The sequence below is a fragment of the Suncus etruscus genome, chromosome 6, assembly GCF_024139225.1.
Source record: "Suncus etruscus isolate mSunEtr1 chromosome 6, mSunEtr1.pri.cur, whole genome shotgun sequence".
Classification (NCBI taxonomy): domain Eukaryota; kingdom Metazoa; phylum Chordata; class Mammalia; order Eulipotyphla; family Soricidae; genus Suncus; species Suncus etruscus.
This window is the reverse complement of record NC_064853.1, coordinates 93,608,695-93,631,254: the sequence shown is the minus strand read 5'-3', so window position 1 is coordinate 93,631,254 and position 22,560 is coordinate 93,608,695. Positions and strand designations below refer to the sequence as shown.

Sequence of the window (22,560 nt, the reverse complement as noted above, 5' to 3'; positions counted from 1 at the left end):
CATTCTCTGAGTACTCAAGCCTATTCCACTGATCTAAGGGTCTGTCTTTATTCCAATACCATGTTGACTCATCTGGCCCATCTAGTGTGAGCAGGAGTAGCAAGTGCCATCTCTGAGCAGAAGTAAATTTTAAAAGCCTTTGTGTGGTTCTACTATGATTTTTCCTCTGTCATAAGACTAACATATCTCTGTCAAGGGCTATTCTGTCATCCTGAGGCTTAGAAGAAAGAGTGCAGGGTACAACATATAATGCGAGTCAGAGTATTCCTTAAGATCTGCAGGTCTTTGTTTGTGGAGTCCCAACCGAACGTTTTCAAGGACTATTCCTGAGTCTGTGCTCAAGAGTGATACCTGGCAGTGCTCTAAATACCATATTTAGTACTGGGGATTCAAACTATGGTGAGTTGCATACAATACAAGTGCCTTAATTCTTGCACTATCCCTCTAATCTCTGCAGGTTTTTGTTTTTGCTAATTTACTGCAGCACAACTTGTCTTAAGATATCTGGTACGTTGAGATAGTAACTATTACTATTTGGGTATAATCCATTTTCTATGATCTATAAATACTTTTCTCTATAAGAAGAGTAGTATAAAGGAAAGACAGCATCAGGAGTCAGATCTCATGCTTTGTATTTAGTAGCTCTTGGTTCAACCCCCATGCATTGCTGGATGTGGTCAGAAAAACGAAAGTGAAAAAAATAGGGTCAAAATGTATGTAGAATATTTTCAAGTACTTTCTTCATATGAGCAAATATTTTACTATTTAGTTCTATCATATTTTTTGAAGGGGGGGCGTTCATACCCAACTACGCTCAGGGCTCTGTGCTCAGGGATCACTTCTAGCAATGTTCACGAAACCATATGTGGTGCCAGGGTTTGAACCTAGGTCAGTTGCATTCAAGGCAATACCTTTCTTTTTGTACTTTCTCTCCTGACACCATATGCATTCCTAATTTATTATTACAATTTTTAATATAATTTTTATTTTGATCATAGTGGCTTACATATTGTTGACAATAATATTTTAGGTACAGATTTATATAAAATCAGGGGGATTTCCATCACCAATTTGTTCTCCCTACACCTCCGTTTTTGTCCTACCTCCCATATGCTCTTCCCTCACCCCCAGGGCTGCCAGAATATGTGGTCCCCTCTGTATCTAGTCTACTACTTAGTAGTCTTGCACCTGTTTGGTCCTGGTGCCTCCCTTATTTCCACCTCTAACTTGGGGGCAGGACTAGCTAGTTCAAGTTACATGGTTTTGTTTGAAGAAGAGAAAAGTAATAAACTGGGGTAAAAGTCCAGTACGCAGAAAATAAGCGGAATTCTTCTAGAGGCTCTCATCATCGGTTTGAGAGACGAAGGAGAAAAAGATGAAACACTCCACCAGAAATATTGGAAATATTGTTTATCTTTTTATATATTATTTTTATCTTCGTTTATGATTATTATTTTTTATTTACCTATCTATTTTTGGTCGATTTCTTTGTTTTGGTGTGGTTATTGAAGCTGTTGCCCCCATTTACACTTATTATTTTTTTCTTTCTTTTCTTTTCTTTTCTTTCTTTATGTGCTCTGCCATGTTTCTTATCTCAAGACCGTGGCGGGTTTTTTTGTTATTGTTGTTGTTGTGGTGGTGGTGGTGGTGCTTATCGTTATTGTTGGAGTCCTCACTGGATATTATTACAATTTTTAATCCTCATTTTCATTTAGCTATTGTTGATGGTACTGACTCATCTAAGGGATTGGCACATATTTTAAACTATGGTACTTGCAGGTTGTTTTTACCTCAGGCTGAGGTGTTCGCGTACTTCTCCGTGGTGCTCGCTGATCTTTGCACTCCAGTTTCTTGTGGCACATGTGTCAGGACTTGCTCTCTTCCTTGAGCAGCACAAGTGATGGCTGTGGCACTCACCAGGGGCCGCTGTGCTGCACACACAGTGCTCTCCAGAGGTCACACTTCCTGGCTGTGGTGTTCACAGTTGTTTTAGTTCCAAATCTCTCCAGGGTTGCACCCCCTTTTATGGTCCTTACACACAGCTGGCTGCGATGTCGACGGAAATAGCTTGCAATGCCTAGGACTGAAGAAAGCAGGGCTGCCAAAAGCAGAGCTGCTGAGACCATGCCCCAGGGAACGTAAGACACCAAGAAGTTGAACTCAGTCATGCAAGGCAGTGCTAGAAGCCAGTTATCTTTTTTTTTTTTTTTTTTTTTTGGTGTTTGGGTCAGACCCGGCGGTGCTCAGGGGTTACTCCTGGCTATCTGCTCAGAAATAGCTCCTGGCAGGCACTGGCGACCATATGGGACACCGGGATTCAAAACAACCACCTTAGGTCTTGGATCGGCAGATTGCAAGGCAAACACCACTGTGCTATCTCTCCAGCCCTGAAGCCAGTTATCTTTAATCACTGGTCCACAGGAACAGAAAGACCAAAAATCACTGGTCTTCCTCCTTTTTTTTTTTTTTTTTGGTTTTTGGGTCACACCCGGCAGTGCTCAGGGGTTACTCCTGGCTCCACGCTCAGAAATCGCTCCTGGCAGCTTCGGGGGACCATATGGGACGCCGGGATTCAAACCAATGACCGTCTGCATGTAAGCAAACGCCTTACCTCCATGCTATCTCTCCGGCCCCTGGTCTTCCTCCTTAATTAGAATTGGCAGCCCATAGATATTGATATAGGACAGGTACTGGTCCATAAATGATTAAAGAGTTTTGCAATAGCCTCTGGGCCCAGTGTTTCTTTTTTTTTCTATTTTAAAAATTTTGGGCCACACCTGCTGTGCTCAGGGATTCCTCCTGGCTCTTGTTCAGGGGTCATTCCTGGTAGTGCTCAGGGGACCATATGGAGATAGAACCTAGGTCGACTACATGCAAGGCAAACACCCTACCCAATGTGCTATTTACTCTGGCCCAAGGGTCAATATTTATTTCTAAAAGAAAAGCTAATTATTGTACCACTATCTATTCCACTTGAATTAGTCAATGCCTCCTATCACTAAATTTTAATGATCATAAATTTTCTCTGACTTTTGAAATATCTATCCATCTTCAGGCTCTTCCTTTCCTTTCTCCTTCTATGTGTATTTATTAAAAAACTAAATTGGTTCCTTTGTCATGTTTCCCACAGTCTGGTTTTGGCTAATTACATACATTTTTTTTTTGGCTTTTGGGTCACACCTGGCAGCGCTCAGGGGTTACTCCTGGCTCTACACTCAGAAATTGCTCCTGGCAGGCTTTGGGGACCATATGGGATGCCGGGATTCGAACCACCTTCCTTCTGCATGCAAGGCAAATGCTTTACCTTCATGCTATCTCTCTGGCCCCATCATGTTACTTTCAGTCTCTTTCCCTCTAGTTCCTGTAAGTTGTTCTTGAAGTCTAGAAGATTCAGATTCAGAACAGATTTTTAGGGTCCCCCTCTTTTTTGGTGTGTGGGAGGTATGGATCATACCTGGCTATCTTCAAGGCTTACTCATGGCTCTTTGTTCAGGGCTCTCTCTTAGCAGTACTCTGGGGATATGTAATGCTGGGGATCCAACTCTGGTTGACAGTATGTGAGGCAAAAACCTTATCCTTACTTATACTATCTTTCTGGTTCTGGGACTGAGAATCGTGTGTGTGTGTGTGTGTGTGTGTGTGTGTGTGTGTGTGTGTGTGTGATGGATTTTGAAGCTACACCTAATGGTAGCTTGGTGGATGCTCAGACCTTATCCCTGGCTCTGTGCTCAGGACCACTCCTGGTGGTGCTTGGGTGGGTCGGGGATATATGATGCTTATGATCAAACCTGGGTCAGTCATATGCACAGCAAGTCCCTAAACCAGTGGTCCTCAAACTATGGCCCGCGGGTCACATATTGTATTTGTATCTGTTTTGTTTCTTCATTGCAAAAAAAGATATATGCAGTGTGCATAATAATTCGTTCATAAGTTTTGTTTTTACTATAGTCAGACCCTCCAATGGTCTGAGGGACAGTGAACTGGCCCACTGTTTAAAAAGTTTGAGGACCCCTGCGCCTAAACCTTTGTACTATCTCTCCCACACTGTGAACAGATTTTTATCTTATTTTTATTTATTTTTTGGGGGGGCACACCCAACAATGCTTGGGGTTACTCCTGGCTTTGTGCTCAGAAATTGCTCCTGGCAGGCTTGGGGGGACCATATGGGATGCCGGGGATTGAACCCGGGTCTGTTCTGGGTCGGCTGCATCCAAGGCAAACGCCTTACTGCTGTTCTTTCTCTGCAGTCCTATGAACAGGCTTTTAAACTCCACACACAGTGAACATCATCTATGATTTTAAGATTCTTCAAGTGTGTTTTCCTAATAATTCAGAGCTGAAGGAAATATGGCCATATTTATCACAGATTTAGTTAATCCTCCATTACTGGGCTGTGTAGTTCATTTCTAATTTTATTCCGGCTGCCATGCTTTGCCCCCTGGTAAACCTCACCTTGGACTAATTGTTTTCTGGCCCCACCGGCCACCCCTCTGCTCCCTCAGTTCCTGCGCATGGTGGAGGCCTGTGCCAGCTTCCTCACCGATGCCTTGAACCCAGAAAACTGTGTGGGCATTCTGAGACTGGCGGACACACATTCCCTGGACAGCCTGAAGAAGCAGGTTCAAGGTTACATCATCCAAAACTTTGTGCAGATCCTGAGCTCTGAGGACTTCCTGGAGCTGCCCGTGGACACTCTGCACCACATCCTGAAGAGCGACGACCTGTATGTGACGGAGGAGGCTCAGGTGTTCGAGACCGCGATGAGCTGGGTCCGGCACCGGCCAGCCGAGCGCCTCTGCCTGCTGCCCTTCGTCCTGGAGAACGTGCGCCTGCCCCTGCTGGACCCCTGGTACTTCGTGGAGACGGTGGAGGCGGAGCCCCTCATCAGGCAGTGCCCCGAAGTCTTCCCACTGCTCCAGGAAGCCAGAATGTACCACCTTTCTGGCAATGAGGTGAGTTGGGCCGCCAGAACTCTGGGGGAACCGGGGCAGTGGAGGGGGTCCTGCAGACTTGCAGCCAGTCAGCGGTGCTATTGGGATCAGGCAGTTCCTGAAACCATTGATTCCTAGTCTGGAAAACTATGCTGATGCTTCTTCTCTAGAGATGTCATTAGGAGCTATGAAAAAAAAACAGAAGTGCCTGGCACATCTCTTCTCTGCCTAGTTGCACAAAGTCTGGAGTTTTGGTGCCATATTCACCCATCCTGAAACCATAGCACAGGGGCCACAGGGATTTCGTTAAATTCCCTCACGCTTACTTTGTCAAAACTCTTATTTCCATCCTGAATTTCTGAAAATCCCTTAACTTTATCTTCTGCCTGCAGACTGGCTTCCTTCCAGTTCCCCAGCTTATTGATCTAAAACTCAAGCCAATCATCATACTCCCTTGTTCACTGTCTCTGTTGACGCCTCATACCTCTTTGGTTGTCATTTGTGCCACTGGTTCTGCAGTGTTTGATGCAAGGTTAAGAACCCCACAAACAGAGCCTCCTGTACTTATTTCCTTCCTCCAAAGGGCTCTGCCTCTCTCAGCCACACATTCTCTTTGTCTGAAGCTGAATTCTCTCTTCTCACAGTGTCCTGGATTTTTTTTTTTTATTGTCCCTGATTTTGCTCAGGGTCCTGTCTTGTTCCTGTTTTACAGTTGGATAACTAAAACAATCAGCCTCCCTCCTCTTCCTATGGGAGTCTCCTTGCTGCTTGATTCTCAGAAATTCTCTAAAACTCACTTCTTAAAGGATCAGGGTTTATTCCTGATGATGGCAGTGTAAGCTGGAGGCTACTGTCAGCTCACTTCTTTTACCTTTCCTTTATGCTACTCCTTCTTGTTCTATCATTCTCTCTACCTTCAATCTTGTCTTTTTTTTTTAATTTTTATTTTTAATTATGAGAACAAGGGTGCAAAGAAAGAGGACAAGGTAAAGTTACAGTGGAAGGACAATCACCCATAACATAATTCTCAGAAGTCCCCTTGCTGATATCTTAACTTTGAAATTTCAGCCAAAGAACATTAAGATAAATAAGACAGAATCCATGTACAATTACTTTGTCCCTCAAGTCCCCAGATTGTAACACATTATAATATTTCTTAACAGTACACAAGGCAATCTAAAGCCATAAAACTTACGTAACTCCTTAAACATTACAGGCATAGTATTTTCTTACATTTTCATATACATGCATATTAGCTTAAGTTAACCTCAAATTTTAAGTCAGTTCTTTTTAAGGATTAGAGTCAAAGGAGCACAGTAAGAATGGTGTTAGAGTGGCAATTTTTGTTTGCATAGGCCCACCAAAATATGAGGGACATGGAAAGAAATAACCTTGGCCTAAGTACAAAGAGACCAGACCCCTGAAGTTTCCTGGCACAAGACCAAGTCTAAGCTCCAGGCAAGCTAGATCATCCAATCCAATACATTGTCTGTAGTGCCAACACACTTTTATTTTTCACACAGTCTCTGTTGTTGGTGTCATGTTTCTGTATTAAAGATCCTGGAATCTGCATATCTTACATTGAAGTCAGGACGTGGAGCATCCTCTCCTTTCACCTCACAATCAAAGGGCAATGCAGCGGGCCCTGTCCTGTAAGCAGGTCGTTGTTGTTGTTAAGTCTTCTCAGTGTTAAGGGAAGTCTCTTTTGAGCAGGTTGAAGTCTGAGCAGTGTAGGTCTTCCGTGGTAGAGGATTGCTTCCAGGTGATGTTATAGACCAGCCTGGATGTTTCGTGGATGGCTTTCCTGGTTCAGGGGAGAATGGAATATGCCCTTTCTTCTGAGGTCTGTGCCAGGTCGTTATGTCAATGTTCAGGGTGTAAGGTCCCTTTGCACTACAAGATTTGTGTGTTCCAATCTCTATTAGATAGACTCTTATTTGTATTTATACTATTTCCCCATTTTAATGTGCCTATGCAAATAAGAAGCAATGCCACATGCTGTTATTGGCGCATATGGGGGCCATAAGAGCAATTACAATGATTCCCATGACATGGTTCAATCATAAGCATTAAACTGGGGGACTCTTCCATCAAAATTCCTTGTTAAACAGCTCAAAAAGAGAAGATAAGAAGTGGTTAGAATCATCACTGTATAAGACAACATTTACTAAAAATTATACCTGTCAGAGAAAAACACAAAATATTCTAAAGAAATACGTGTCCATTTTATGTATCTTGAAACAGTTTGGGGTTGTCACACACAATGCACAATTTGGACTGTGATTACGATTGTACACTACTGAAGTTAAAAAGAGTAACTAGGTTAGTGATGTTTGAGAGGGGGTTAGAGAGTTAAGGAGTAAAAAAGAGCTTTGTAGGGGTGTGGGAAAGGGGAGAATACAAAATAAACATTCTGTATACGGAAAACATAATCAATCTTGTCTTTTAAGTGCAGGGAAGTAATATAAGTGGAACACTTTAGAACCATAAATGTCATGTCAATTTATTGTGTTTTATGTACGAATATCTTCCTTGAAAAGCAGTCCTTTGGGGGAAAAGCAATTTGTCCCTTCATTTCATTACTTCTAAGTTTCTAGGTTCCAACTTAATACTAATGTCTGCTCTGGGAACAATGGGGAGATTTGGGAACTCACTCTTGAGGATGAGCTTGTTGAATAAATATAAAAGGTTCCCTTTCAGTTCCATTCTAGGCATACTAGAAAATTAGTAGCCATTGAGGGAACTTCCCTCTATTTTTAACAATCTGAAAATAAACTAGGCCTTATTGCTTCATACCAGCTATTGGCAAACATCTCCATGTTTTCACATCTTATAGTTGTCTGACTGCAGATTGATATATGTCAAGCCTTTGGAGTAAATTAAAAAAAATTTTTATTGAGACCATTGTGAATTACAAGTTCTTCATAATTGAATGCCAGGAATATAGTGACAGTGAATTAGGGCCATTCCCACCACCAGTATGGACTTCCCTTCACCAATGTTCCCAGCATGCATCACAGATCTCCATGGTAAATATTTTGTCCAATGAACTGATCTTGCCATTTGGTAACAGGACTATACTGTTTCCGTTTTGTAGTGCTGAATTGCATTGTAGATCCCATGACCAAGCCAAAGACACTCACTGATTGTTATGTCCCACATATCTATTGTTCCACATATATCGCAAATGAAAACAGAAAACCTTTGTAGTCAGTGAAGTGTTCTCACATATGAGGCCCTGGATGCCACGGGCCACTCGAGTCTGAGCAGGAGTGGCTGGACACAGGAACAGCAGTGGGGGGTCCTCGAGGAGAGTGGGCACAGGAGTCGGCAGATTGTGACTAGACCTCACACCAAGAGAGGAGTTTGGATCTAGCCTGTTTATTCACTCAAAGAGCAGGGTTTTTATTCATTTACTTTAGCAAGTCATTCTGAGTTGGCAAGGAAGTAGCGGGTGATCAATAGTTTACATAGCAGGAAAACATGTGGCTTCTGTGGGGTATTGATAATCATCAAAACATTTTATGGAATTTATTGACATCCTCTTTAATACAATGATTACAATACTTATTGATCTTTTCCCAGAGATGTCACTTATTTATGGCCTAGGATTTAACAATATCCTAATTTCCCAAAGTCTCCTAAACCTGCTGAATCAGCCTAGTGGTTTGAATGCCCAGTTCCTGTTTTCCAGGGGATCATTTTGTGTGGCTGTTTACTACATGCCTGAATTGAGTTTTATTTGATGCTAAGATTATCTTTAAAAATCAGTGGCCATGGCTCAGGGCCTGATGCTCTGATTCGTCATTAATTTTAGCATTCTTCCTTCCTATAGCATTCCTATACTGATCAGAAAGGCCATGGTTTAACCGGGCCTCAGCACATTTACTTGGCCACTAGGAAACATTTTTGATTTACAGAAGTCTTTAGAGGGACTCAAGAGAGATGTCCCTAGGATGCTAGTAAAACTATATCTCAAATGAGAGGGGCAAATTTATGCCACAACCTCTATCAATATCCCCTTTACCCTAAGCATCTCATGGCAATTGTGGGTACAGGCAACCAAAGGCTTTTTTGAGCCTAGTGCCCTTCCTTAGCCATGGGTTCTAGGCTAGGGTTCCTTATACAGAGGTCATGACACCTGTATTTTAGCCTCTTGATTCCCATAAACAAACAAAAAAAATCTCTTTAAAATAGCAATTTAGCTCAATGGCTTAAGGTCACGCCTGAAGCTGTGGCCAAAATTGGCTTACAGTTAACTTAAGTGGGACAGTAGGATCAGTTCCCAAATTCACTCACACAAATGCCAGCAGGTCTCAGTTTCTTGCTGGCTTATAGCTGAGTGTCTCAGTGTCTCTAAAAGTGACCTTCTCTGTGATAGCTGGCTTCCTTCTTAGAAAATGACATTTGGAACACTGAATGAGCCTTCAATGTACAATGGCAGTGTCGTTTATAATCTCTCATTGCCATAACTGCTGCTGTAGTCTATTCTTACAGAGATTGACTCAGGAACAATGTAAAATGCAAGTTTCCTTCTTAGAAAATGACATTTGGAACACTGAATGAGCCTTCAATGTACAATGGCAGTGTCGTTTATAATCTCTCATTGCCATAACTGCTGCTGTAGTCTATTCTTACAGAGATTGACTCAGGAACAATGTAAAATGCAAGTCCTTAGAGTTGACAGGAGTGTGGAGATTGCTGCTGCTGGGAGCAGAACCTTCTGTTTGCCAGGATTCAGAAACAGGATCCCAGTCCTCAGAGTCTATAGTGAGACATGGGCTCATCTAGTCTCCTAGCAGCCAGTAAATTAGTGACATTGAATAAGATGGGGCCTGCAGGGGCAAAACTAGGGTCATTATTGAAATGAGAATAAGGATCTCAGGAAAACCTGTTCTGGGACACTAATGTAACCTCTAAGCATTGTTTTGCCATCTCTTTATCCTCTATAGGAAAGGCCAGATGGACCCTAGAACTTATGCCTTAGTTGTCTCAGGAAAGGAAGGCTTAGGGACAGGAACCAAGACTGATAGTAGCTGAAGGGAAAAGAACAAGCTGATAAAATTGGTCTTTGGTGTTGCTGATTCATTGCTCAGAGACCATTTATCCAGTTTGGGCTTCTCCATATCCCCATGGTCCCAAGACCTAGTAGCAACCTTTACACTGCCAAGTATCAGGCTCAGCTACTTTCTCCTTGTATCTTCTTTCCTTTCCTCTGCTGTCCTCAGAAAAGCCAGTTCATGCTAGATAAGTATGGTCCACACTCTCACAGCCAGTCCTGAGCAGACCAACTCTGCTCTTTGCACTAAGAAAGTCTTTAATGGGGTTGGAGAGATAGCACAGTGGTGGGGCATTTGCCTTGCATGAACCTGGGATGGACCCAGTTCAATTCCTGGCATCCCAGATGGTCCCCTGAGCTTGCTAGGAGCGATTTCTGACCTACAGAGCCAGGCATAACCCCTGAGCATTGCAGGGTGTGGCCCCCAAACCCAATAAATTAATAAATTAACTGCTTTTAAAAAAGTTTTTAATGGAAAATTGTAGGTTGGTTTCATAATTTGTGACCCCTAATTGAATTTACCACTTTGGGTGGTCTCTTTTCCTGCATGCTGTTTAGCAGCCTCTGTGGATAGAAACCATGGAGGCTGAGGGAAACACAACTTTGTATGAGAAGGGGTTGCTTTGGCCACTGGGGAAGTAGGGACTGCCCTGGGTCTCCTGCCAGCACATCTGGAGCCAATTACCCATTGATACAGTAATGCTGGAACTGGGAGGAGGGAGCACAGTGTCAGCTATGAAGTCAATATAGAATCTCCTACAGTTGCCCCTTCCATGTCTGTGAGGTGTTCTATGCCCCATCCTCTTAGAGCTCACAAAGGCCTGATGATATAAACACTGTGTTGTTTCTTCATTGAAGGAGGCATAGAAGGTAAAGCCAGAACCAGATTCTGGAGCATTTGCCTACTTGAAAAATTTCTGCTCTTCTACTGAGTTCAGATACCCATGGAGTATTCAAAGTAAAAACATGACTTTGATTGCTCAGGAGTTGAAGGTTCTTGTTCTCTCGATAGGGTGTCAGCCTGTCCCAACTCCCTGTCCCACCCTGCTCCCTAGTAGTTATCACTTAAGTCTCTGAATGCTCTTCTGAGCTCATAGTCAGGACTTGTCTTCCAGAACAAGCCTGGTAGTAAACAGTTAGGAGATCATCAAGAAATTGACAGTGAGTGACAGGTGTTTAGAAGTGAAATTCCAAGATCTGGTGTTTCAGGTAAAGAAAGGAGAGGAAGGACATTTGATGGTTAAAAAAAAAGTCCTCGATATCTTTTTTCTTTTTGAGTGGGAGGGAAGGTGGGCTATTCCTGGATCAGTGCTCATCGAGTTACTCCTGGTGGTGGTAGGGCGTCCAGTGGGTGGGAACCAAATGTGATGTTCAGAACAGAACCAGGATCTACTACATGCATGGCAAGTACCTTACCCATTGTCTTATGACTCTGGCCCAAAACCTAGACTTCTTTAAAAAGGCAGCTAATTCAGGGGCAGGGAAGGTAGTTCAGAGGATTAGTGCACATGCAGGAAGCCAGAGTTTGATCCCTGGTACTGCACGATTTCTGAGATTTCTGAGCATAAAGTGAGTATGACTTCTGAGCATTGCCAATTGTGGGGACATCCTTATACAAATAACAATAGATCATCTTTCCTATGTACCCATTAGTCACAAGGTCCTAGGTCAAACTCATTAATAGACATAGTTAATGTTATTTATTCCTTACAACAGACCTTTGAGGTGGTCACTCTCTTCTACCCAGATGAGGGTAAATAATGGGATGTGGAGAGGCCTTTTGGTCTTGCAGTGGCTGAGCTGGCAGCTGAGTCCTACATTCCAAAACCACTGGTACCTTTTCCTAATTTTTTTCTCTGAAACAGTTTTTTTTAATTATCAAACAGCAAAGCATAACTGTGACACATTCTAAGTGTAAGCTAGTTCACAAAAAGGAAACTGTAGCTTGTCTATTATCATATAAAACTATGCATTGACTCTGACACCAATATAAGATTATTTCATGTTTTAAAGTAGGCCAAATCTAATAACCCAAAGATATAATAGTGGCTCTTTTCCAATGCAATAGTTTAATAGTACTTCTAACTCTGCAATTTCCTTACCAAATGGCATCTAAATACTAGATTGTAAGAAAATATTTAAGACTGACAACTTTGAAAACTAAATTTTTGGATTTACAGAAAATTCTGGGAAAAACAGTAAAATAAAATACAGAGAAAGCATTGGTAAATGAATGTAAATTGCTCCTGTTATATATGATCCTGATACTGTTAAACCCTTAAACTCCTGCAAACTTGATCTCTAGGTACTACTAATAAATACTGAGACCAAATTATTTTTTATTATAAAATCTTTAAGCACCATAATTGCAAGCATGATTGTAGTTGAGTTTCAGTCATAAACGAACTCCCCCCTTCACCAGTGCAACATTCTCCCCACTGATGACCCCGATCACCCTCCTCCCTCACTTTTGCCTGTATTTGAAACAGGCATTTACTTCTCTCCTTCATTAACTTTGTCATGTTAGTTGTTAGTATAGTTATTTCCCTAACAACATTCACAACTCTTTGTGGTGAGCTTCGTATTGTGGGCTGGTCCTTCTGGCCCTTCACTCTATTGTTGAGACCAAATTCTTGTCTTTCTTCAATGAGAACTAGCTAGCTAGCTAGCTAACTAACTAACTAACTAACTAACCAACTAACTAACTAATGAGGTTAGTCCAACTTTATCCATTTTCATACACATATGTATGTATATATACCTCCCTAATCTGTCTGAAGAGAACACAGATCTAGGGTGAAAACACTTAGATCTGGTTACTGCTGTTTGCCACATGCTTCTTAGCCCATTTCTATCCCCCCCCACATTTAACCCAAGTACATTTTTTCTGGTACCAAGTGGGTTACTTTGTGCAAAGGGAACTCTAAACCCATCTCCCCAATTCGACAATTCCATTTCAAAGAACAAAGTAAGAAAAAACATTCATTCTTCTAGCTTCTGTTTTCAAACTGATTAAAGAGGAAACAATAACATAGAATTTACTATCCTTGATCCTAAATATAACAATAAAAGCTCAACCTGAACCAGCACCTTATTTTGGTTTAAGTTTCAACAATTAAGAGTCAGAAGTCTCTCACAGATGGCCCACGACTAAAGTCACATTCACAAATAAAAAACCAGTTTTTCCTTCCTGGCAGGGACAGGAAGGAAGAAGCCAATGAGGAGAAGCACAAGATGGCAGGCAGGGACTGAAACCGCACATATAGGACATGATTTTGCTCACTTTTTCCACAGCATGGTTTTTTTCTTGCATCTCTTTCTATTGTCTATAATCAAAGATAAATAAAAACAGCACTAAGTCTAGAAGTGAAAGCCAGTTGCATTAAACATTCATTTTCAGGCTCCATAAATATTTGCATTTCTAGTTAAAGAGATGACACACCAGCACATTTTCATAGACTAATAACACAGACTCGTGGAAGGCCATGTCAGGCTGTTGATCCTGCTTCAGATGAGCCAATGGCGCCACAAACAAAAACACTCTTGACTTGTGGAATCTACCCAAATGTTAAAGAAAAGGATCAGCAGCAACTTCATAAAACTGTAGGACCCTGAGAGGCCCTCCCACCCTATTTTATTTTGCATTTTGTATCTGTGGTTTGAAAAACGCTAGAAACTGGCATAAGGTTCTCAATGTACTGTCCAAGAACTTGATTTTCTGACTTTAGCTTCAGATTTTCTTCCTTCATGGCATCTACTCTTGCAGAAAGATATTCAAGTGTATGTTGTAATTCTAACACTTGATTAATAAAATGTGTTTTCTCCTCCAGTTCCACCTGATTTTCAGCATCAACTGCATCCATGTCAGCATTCATCATCTTGGGTAGCAAACTTCTGTGTCTTGAGTACAAAATCCTAGTTGTCAGGATGCTGTAGATGAATAGGGCACCGCAGGTGCCAACTATAGGCCAACTGACACCTCAAAAACCCTACCGTCTCCTGATTTTGCAGATTATCTCAGAGCGCACCAAGCCCAGGATGCATGAGTTCCAGTCTGAGGTGTTCATGATCATCGGGGGCTGCACGAAGGATGAGCGGTTTGTGGCTGAGGTGACCTGCCTGGACCCCCTGAGGCGTAGCCGTCTGGAGGTGGCCAAACTCCCCATGACAGAGAATGAGCTGGACAGTGACAATAAGAAATGGGTGGAGTTTGCATGTGTCACATTTAAAAATGAGGTCTACATCTCAGGTAAGCAGGAGCTGCCTGGCACTGAAGCTGCCCCACCTCCAACCCATCTCCTGATTAGGGCAGAAAAAAACGTGGTCTCATCTCAAAGGCTCATGACTGCTGAATAGTGAACACAGTGAACAGTATTGGGTTGGGATGTGGGACACAGACAGACAAGGATCCCCAATCCTTCATGGGAAAGGAAAATGCTACCAATCAGGTGTCTACCACAAGCATGGGGAACTCTCTCAAGCACCATTAATAAGAACAACTAATTCAGGATTGGGGATGTGCCCCAGTGTTAGAGAACATGAGATCTAGTCTATAGTCATACCGCCCCAAATATGTCTGGGTTCAACTCCTGACTGTGTGAGAAAGAGATCGAGGGTGATGTTGTGTGTGTGTGTGTGTGTGTGTGTGTGTGTGTGTGTGTGTGAATACCAGAGAGAAGACTTCACATATGGAGAGTCCAGGTTCCATCCTTGGTGTTCATGGTCCCGGGGCAGTTTGGGGAGGAATTCCAGAGCAATGATGTGGTACTCAACTGAAACACCACTGTGTCTGGTGAAGGAAGAAAGGAAGGATGGAAAGAAGGAAGGAAGGGAGGGAGTGAGGGGGGAGTGAGAGAAAGGGGAGGGAGGGAGGGTGGGAGGAAGGAAGGAAGGAAGGAAGTAAGGAAGGAAGGAAGGAAGGAAGGAAGGAAGGAAGGAAGGAAGGAAGGAAGGAAGGAAAAGGAAGGAAGGAAGGAAGGAAGGAAAAGTAAGGAAGGAAGGAAGGAAAGAAGGAAGGAAGGAAGGAAGGAAGGAAGGAAGGAAGGAAGGAAGGAAGGAAGGAAGGAAGGAAGGAAGGAAGGAAGAAATAGAAATTTGCTCCAAACTTAAATTCCCTTAAACCAGGGGTCTCAAACTCAATTTACCTGGGGGCCGCAAGAGGCAAAGTCAGGGTGATCCTTGAGTGCAAAGTCAGTAGTAAGCCTTGAACATTGGGGTGTGTGACCCAAACCACTAAAACAAAACAAAACAAAAAGAGATTCCTCTAGGGCAGGGCCACAGAATGTTGTATGGAGGGCCGAGTTTGAGACCCCTGCTAAGTCATACTATTAGACATCCCAGTAACACTCAGTAGTTTTTAATTTGCTTCTATACAATTTGCTTAATTATTTACAATGTTTCTGTGCCTGTCTGCCGTTAGTTCTTCAGTTCCATTAAAGCCAATACTATGCATTGTGCCAAGTCCTACTGAATGCTCAATAAGTAGCTATCCAATGACATCTCCTCATTTCTAGTATATTTCAGAGGGATTTATACTTGAGTTTTATCTATAATACCCTTTACCTCAACTCTACAAGGCAGATGCTTTTTTTTTTTTTTTTTTTGTTTTTTTGGCCACACCTGGCGTTGCTCAGGGGTTTACTCCTGGCTGTCTGCTCAGAAATAGCTCCTGGCAGGCACGGGGGACCATATGGGACACAGGGATTCGAACCAACCACGTTTGGTCCTGGATTGGCTGCTTGCAAGGCAAATGCCGTTGTGCTATCTCTCCGGGCCCAAGGCAGATGCTTTTTACCTTCAGGTTTCAAATTGGGAAAGTGAAGGGTTGGAGTGTTAGTACAGCAGAAATAATGCTTGCCTTAGCATCCCAGATGGTCTCTCTGAGCCCTACCAGTAGTGGTTCCTGAGCACAGAACCAAGAGAAAGCCCTGAGACCACCAGGTATGACCCCAAAGCCCCAATGGATAAATGATTAATAAATAAATAAATAAATAAATAAATAAATAAATAAATAAATAAATAAATAAGGAAAAGTGAGATTCAGCAAGAGTCAATGTACAGAAGTTTCACACTAGTCAAGGTCAGGTAGGAAACAGCTCAAACTTTCATGTTTGTGTTTGTTTTTCTGAAAGCTAATGTTATTTTATATTTTTTGATACTACATAAGGTCAATATTGCAGTATCTTGAATGTTCTAGAAGAGACCTCTAGAAAGTCCTTAGCAAGAAAATTAAATGATTTAACTATATACAAAAACTTCATGGAAGAGGGAGTTTCAGCAACTCAGGGAGAACCAGACTGTGCCATTGTTCTCTCTCTAAGGTGGTAAGCAAAAGAAAACAGGCAAGTCCCCTCCTCATGGTTGCTGAGAATGAGATACAGAAAAAGGCCTCCAAGGACAGCAACTTCAAATGTTCAAGGTGTTCATGCCTTTGATCAAAATGCTTAAATTCACCTGGACTCTATGCTGCAAAAATGTTTTCTCGGACAGGACCCATCATTGGTGCTATCAGGGCTGTCTTAGTGCTGATGGCCTGATGAGGTCAGGCCTGCTTTATGCACAGAGTGGGACTCTGTTGAATGGGAAGTGGAAACACAGAACTAGGAACATATTTTATTAAACTATATGCCCCCATAGTTAGATCTCCTTTGTCTTGACCTAATTGGATTATGCATTTTCTGTTTCTTTAGAGAATTGTCTTGGAAAATATCTGCGAGATCACTTTCATATGGTTTATTGTGAGCCTTCATTCTTTTGTGAGATTTCATTATTTTATAACAAAAGTTGCTTTAAAATAGGACCAAATCCACTTAAATTTTATATAGATTTTATATTTAACATTTTTATTTATACATTTTACAAGCCAAGAGAATTTTACAAGATTTTTAGAAGTGTTTTAGTGTGTAGTTTTGTTTTTGTTTAAGTAAGTACATAAGCAGAATTTGAGCTGCTTTAAAATTGCCTTTGGCTGTAGAAAAATTAAGTATGACATTTTCTTATACATGGATGGGTATAGAGAGTGTTACGCTGAGTGAAATAAATCAGAGGGAAAACGATAGACAGAATAATCACACTCCTGTGGGATATTAATAAAACACACCATAATATGTGTTTTATATACACATATATAAAACATCAAAGATAATAGAGATAATGTTCAGGAGGATTGCCATGGTAGGAAACTTGACACAGAGAGTGGGGGGAGTGTAGTTAGGACAAAGAAGGAATTACTATGCCGATTATAGTTGAAAATGATCACTCTGGATAAGAACTGGGGTGCTGAAAGGGTGTAAAGTGAAATGCAAACAGCAATGCCTAAAAAGAAAAAGAGAGAGAGAGGTGGAGAGAAAGGGGGAGGGGGAAAAGGTCTGTCATAGAAGCAGACTGGTGTGGAGCAGGAAGGAAATGGGAAACTGAAGACATTGGAGGTGGAAGATGTGCACTGGTGAAGGGATGAGTGTTGGAATATTGTATAAATGAAACCCAACTTTGCAATTGTGTATCTCAAGTCAATGAAAACCAATGAATAATTAATAACAAATAATTACTTCAATAAAAAGTATGAATAAATAGTACTATTTTTAAAAATAAAAATAAGCAGCATAAATCTGGAAACAATAACATATTCTGCTGGTCAAGGTCTATTTTCTCTGCTGGAATGGTCCTACCTTCCCTGTGCTTCAATAGGCACCCTTTCATGCTGTTACTCCATCAGTCCAGACATTCCTAGGTGCCACCTCCATAAAGCTACCCCTTCTCTGAGCTCTCTCTCACAGCACAGAGGTGACAGCTTGACAGCTCATGATTCAATTGTCTAACTGATACTTCCTGGTCCTCTGTGCTTGTTGTCTTTCAATCTAGACCCCAAAGACCTGCAGAGTTTTTTTTCAACCATCCCTTAGGAAGAAGCTTTCACATTCATGAACTTTGAAGGAAGGAAGGGAGAAGCATATTTCTGACTCAGCAGGTAATTTCTTAATATGCGTTTCATTCCCCATAGGTGGCAAAGAAACACAGCATGATGTCTGGAAATATAATTCTTCTATCAACAAATGGATTCAAATAGAGTACTTGAACATAGGCCGCTGGAGACATAAGATGGTGGTGCTGGGGAGCAAGGTCTATGTGATTGGTGGTTTTGATGGTCTGCAAAGAATCAACAATGTGGAAGCCTATGACCCCTTCCATAACTGCTGGTCTGAGGTAAAGGGGGTGAGGAGGAATTCTAGGTGGGACTTGCTCAGTAACTTCTCACTGTCAAGTTTCATCACAGGGATCTCCATGGCCCAATAGTGTCATGCCAATGGATGCTAGGTTCTTGATAATTCCCTTATACATCCTGAGATTCAAAGAATAAAAGTACACATATGGATTGATCCTTAAATTTGCATTAGGAGAGTCTGTTTATCTGCAATCATCTGAAATTCTCCTGCCAGCTTTTCTTCCTTGACATAAATATCAAGGACAATAGATGGCACATAGCAGGCAATCAGTAAATCAGTATATCTGTTTTTTAGAGCATGCCCTAAAGTTCCTGGGGACTGTCCCAGGTTTGGTTCTCAGAGGTCCATCAGGGGCCTTTCTGATATAGGGGATCACACCAGTACTCCAGTATGTAAAGCAGGCCCTCCAGCCCTATCTGCTTGGCAGTAAATATATTTGAATAAATAAATATGCATGTTTACAAAATCATTTTCCCTGCATGTTGGATGGGTTAATCTACATTCACTATTATCTATGCCACTTGGTAGTGGGAAGGTTGGGTTTTGGGGTCACACCTGGCAATAGCTGGAAAATCCTCCCAATTTTGTGCTTAGATGTTACTTCCAGTAGTGTTTGGGGACTTTGAGGAGCCATGGTTCAAACCAGGGCTGATTGTATGCAAGGCAAGCACCTTAGTTCCCATACTATCTCTACCAGAGGTATACAAAAGCTTGAGGACCACTGGTCTATTCCCCTTCTTTTTTGGGGAGCTGGATTCTGGGAGAAACAAGATGGAAAAACCCAAGTCCCTGCTTTAGGCTGAAGCAATGGCAGGAACTATGCACTTTGAGTCTCTGTGTGTCACAAGAACAGTGAAACCAAAGACCTGTGACTTCAGGCAAAAGTTTCTGCCTCCTGGACCCTGGCCTGTGTCCTGTGAGTCAGCAGTCAAGGGTCCTGTGACTGACATTATCTCCTGGTGTCCTGTATCTCTCAGGCTGCATCCCTTCTCTTCCACGTCAGTTCCTTTGCGGCCACCAGTCATAAGAAGAAGCTCTATGTGATTGGTGGAGGGCCCAATGGGAAACTAGCCACAGACAAGACTCAGTGTTATGACCCTTCAACCAATAAATGGAGTTTAAAGTCTCCTATGCCAGTGGAGGCCAAATGCATAAATGCAGTGAGTTTCCGGGACCGCATCTATGTTGTTGGTAAGTGAGAAAATGCTTCTCCCCCCAGCTTCAGCCAGTTTGACATTATGCAGATAGATCAGAAAAGGTCTGGGAACTCAAGGACTCTGGGAAGTGTTTGACACACTGGGGATATGAGACTGGTTAGGACCTTGGTAGTCTTTACCTGGCCCAGGAGAGGAGCTAAATGTCACTGGCTATAAGCACTAGCAACTGAACAAAAAATGCAAATATGCACCATAAGAAAAGTGCATATAGCTGGAGAGATAGTCCAGGAGTTAAGCTGCTTGCTTTGCATGAGGCCAAACCCGGTTCAATCTCGAGCACTACATATAGTCCTCCGCTCGGAGGGTATGTTCTCTCCCCCAGAAAAGAAGAAATAATATTATTTGTGTTCCTGGGAAATTTATTCTTACTGCTTGCTTTGAGGAGTTTGAAAAGTTACATTTATCCAGAAGACAAGCCCATAGCTTGCCAAACCAGAAATGACTCGGAAATGTTAAGAGTGTTAGGCAATCTTGTCAAGTCTATCACATTCTTTAGGAACTGCTGGGTCCTTGGCTGTAGAATTAAAGGGGCATATAGAACGTGACCAGCCCTTCCTGCCTCTACTGGCCCACTCTATGTCTTGGTAGTGTTTTTAAGTGATTTTATGTTGCCAGGTATCACTCCAGAGTTGCATGCAAGCAGGTACCTTAACTCCTGCACTATCTTGCCTTGACTCTTGTATTTTCTCTGCCAGGCCTACTGAGTCTTACTTAGCAAGACCGTGTAGGGGATTGGGGGTTCTCCAAAGCAGGATTATAGTGGTTGTGCAGAAGGAAAGCAGAAGCCTGACTCTTCTTGCCCTGCAGGTGGGGCCATGCGGGCGCTCTATGCCTACAGTCCGCTGGAGGACAGCTGGTGCCTGGTAACGCAGCTCAGCCACGAGCGGGCCAGCTGCGGCATCTCGCCCTGCAACAACCGCCTCTACATCACGGGGGGTCGCGATGAGAAGAACGAGGTCATCGCCACTGTGTTGTGCTGGAACCCCGAAACGCAGAAGCTGACGGAGGAGTGTGTCCTGCCCCGGGGGGTGTCGCATCACGGCAGCGTCACCATCAGGAAGTCTTATACCCACATCCGACGGATCGTGCCGGGGGCTGTGTCCGTCTGATTTTGGGTGATGCCCCGACCCCTTTCTAAACGCTCAAACTGATATTTGGGATTCCCAGGATTGGTTACTGTCCTTCCTCAAGACTATTGCTACTTGACTTTTTGGAGTGCAGCTATCCCCGGCCACTTTCTCTGAAGAAACGTGTATGTCTTCATTCATTGGTCATTGCTGAGTTTCGGGAGTGGTGGTCGTGAGCCGAGCCCTGGGGGCTGGACAGAGCTGACCCAGAAATCCAAATCTAGGTCTTCCTTTCCAAAGTCATCCCCATCCAGCCACACTATTTCAGAACAGGAAACAAACAAACGAATGAAAGCTGGTTCTTTCTCCCACCCTCCTGCAAATTTCCTAAAGGACTCATTCAACAAAACAGGGAAATACTGGAATTTCTTCTTACTATTCAGTTTTGTTTTGGAGAGCCTCACCCAGTAGTGCTAAGGCCTTACTCCTGGCCCTGAGCTCAGGGAGTCACTCCTTGTTGGACTCTGCAGGGGACCATATGGGTTGCTTCGATGCAAACCTGGGTTGATTGGTACGATGTAAGTACCATATTTATTATACAGTCTCTCTGGCTCCTCTTCTCTCTCTCTCTTTTTCTCTCTTTGTAGTTTCTGGGGATCAAACCTAGATTACATTAAACATGCAAGGTCTACTGCTTGAGCTATATCCAGGGCATACCCTTTTCTTCCCTGCTGTTATGTTGAAACCCAGGTCATGGCATCCTGGTTGTGGAACCAGGGGCTCCTGCTGGAGACTGTGTCCCAGAGGCTTCCCCAGTATGGGGTCACTTGCAGTGAAACTACCAAAATTGATTCTTCTCTCTCATAGGCTTTGACATGACCTGGGAAGATTTGTTTGCTTCCAGAGAGATGAAAGAGACTATTCTTTCCCTTGAAAGCCTTGATTAATAGTTTTTTGTTTTGTTTTGGAGTCACATCTGATTTACCTGGCTCTGCCCTCAGGGATCACTCCTGGCAGACTCGGGCAATTTATGGAGGCCAGGTATGGAACCAAGTTAGGCCTGGTACAAAGCGAGTACCCTATCAGCTGTGTTATCACTGCAGAGCCTCAATTAATTTTTATGATACCAGAAGACCCATTTGTACTAAAACTGTTGGTGCTAGATTGAGTTGTACATTGAACATAGGCCACCACCCCATCTCTTAATGTTCAATTGCTGCCCTAAAGCATAGAACTTTCTAGAGACTTTGAATGCTATTTTTAAAATGACATCAATATTCTAACTCAGTCCCTCCAGAAAAGACAGCTCAGCTCTTCTGGTTTTTGTTTGTTTGTTTGTTTTGTTTTTTGTTTTTGGGCCACACCCAGCAGTGCTTAGGGGTTACTCCTATATCTGCCTTCAGAAATTGTCCCTGGCAGGCTCAGGGGACCATATGGGACGATGGGATTCAAACCACAGTCTGTCCTGGATCAGCTGTGTGCAAGGCAAACACCCTACCGTTGTGCTATCTCTCCAGCCCCTCAGCTCTTCTTAATGATAACATTTCTACTTTTTACTTTGGAGGAGATGCATGACTTGTAGGGCTCAGAGGTAGTTTTGGGGGATCCCCATGATACCTTCCTCAGGGGCTCCAGCTCTTAAGCTGCCTTCTGGGCCTTGTTTTCACTCTTAAAACAGGGTTTTGGCTCCATGTTTCTGCCACCATCCTGCAAACCTATGTTTAAGATTCTCCTAAAACCCTTCTTTTGGTTCTTATATTAGCTCGCCTTCTTCCCTGTACGAAAGAAAAGCTCTCAAATGAGCTCATTGGAAATTCATTCTAATCTCTGAGTTGGGGGAGCAGACGAAGAGATCCTGTTTCATATGCTGTGTTTAAAAAGTTATCAACAATGGGAACAACATAGTAACTGCATTACCCAATGTGCTTTCTTTTCATCATGTGATTTCAGATCTCCTTGTGGAGTTGTATTTCATGTCCAATGTGGCCTATTTTGCTTCTGTTGCTCAGTAGTTGGGGAGGTAAGAGGCATCAGAATTGACAGTCTATTTAGTTTTCAGAAGAG

The 22,560-nt window shown here is 42.7% G+C and overlaps 2 protein-coding genes across 2 annotated transcripts in view; one reads left to right on the top strand and one right to left on the bottom strand.

The window, feature by feature from the left end:
- KLHL6 (kelch like family member 6) overlaps nucleotides 1-20,538 on the top strand; it is a 50,214-nt gene extending 29,676 nt beyond the window's left edge. Inside the window, exons 3-7 of the mRNA XM_049775857.1 lie at nucleotides 4,503-4,952; nucleotides 14,002-14,239; nucleotides 17,990-18,192; nucleotides 19,190-19,403; nucleotides 20,237-20,538. Of these exons, the coding sequence (XP_049631814.1) occupies nucleotides 4,503-4,952; nucleotides 14,002-14,239; nucleotides 17,990-18,192; nucleotides 19,190-19,403; nucleotides 20,237-20,538 (1,407 nt within the window). The remainder of the gene's footprint in view (nucleotides 1-4,502; nucleotides 4,953-14,001; nucleotides 14,240-17,989; nucleotides 18,193-19,189; nucleotides 19,404-20,236) is intronic.
- On the bottom strand, nucleotides 13,620-13,907 carry LOC126012104 (short coiled-coil protein-like). The gene has a single exon (XM_049775909.1). It carries the CDS (start codon nucleotides 13,866-13,868, stop codon nucleotides 13,620-13,622), a length of 249 nt encoding a protein of 82 aa, XP_049631866.1. The 5' UTR covers nucleotides 13,869-13,907.
- Nucleotides 20,539-22,560: the final 2,022 nt, after the last annotated feature.

What these genes read in the sequence shown, in the direction of transcription:
- LOC126012104 (XM_049775909.1), bottom strand. Translation starts at nt 13,868, where the DNA reads ATGATGAATGCTGACATGGATGCAGTTGATGCTGAAAATCAGGTGGAA.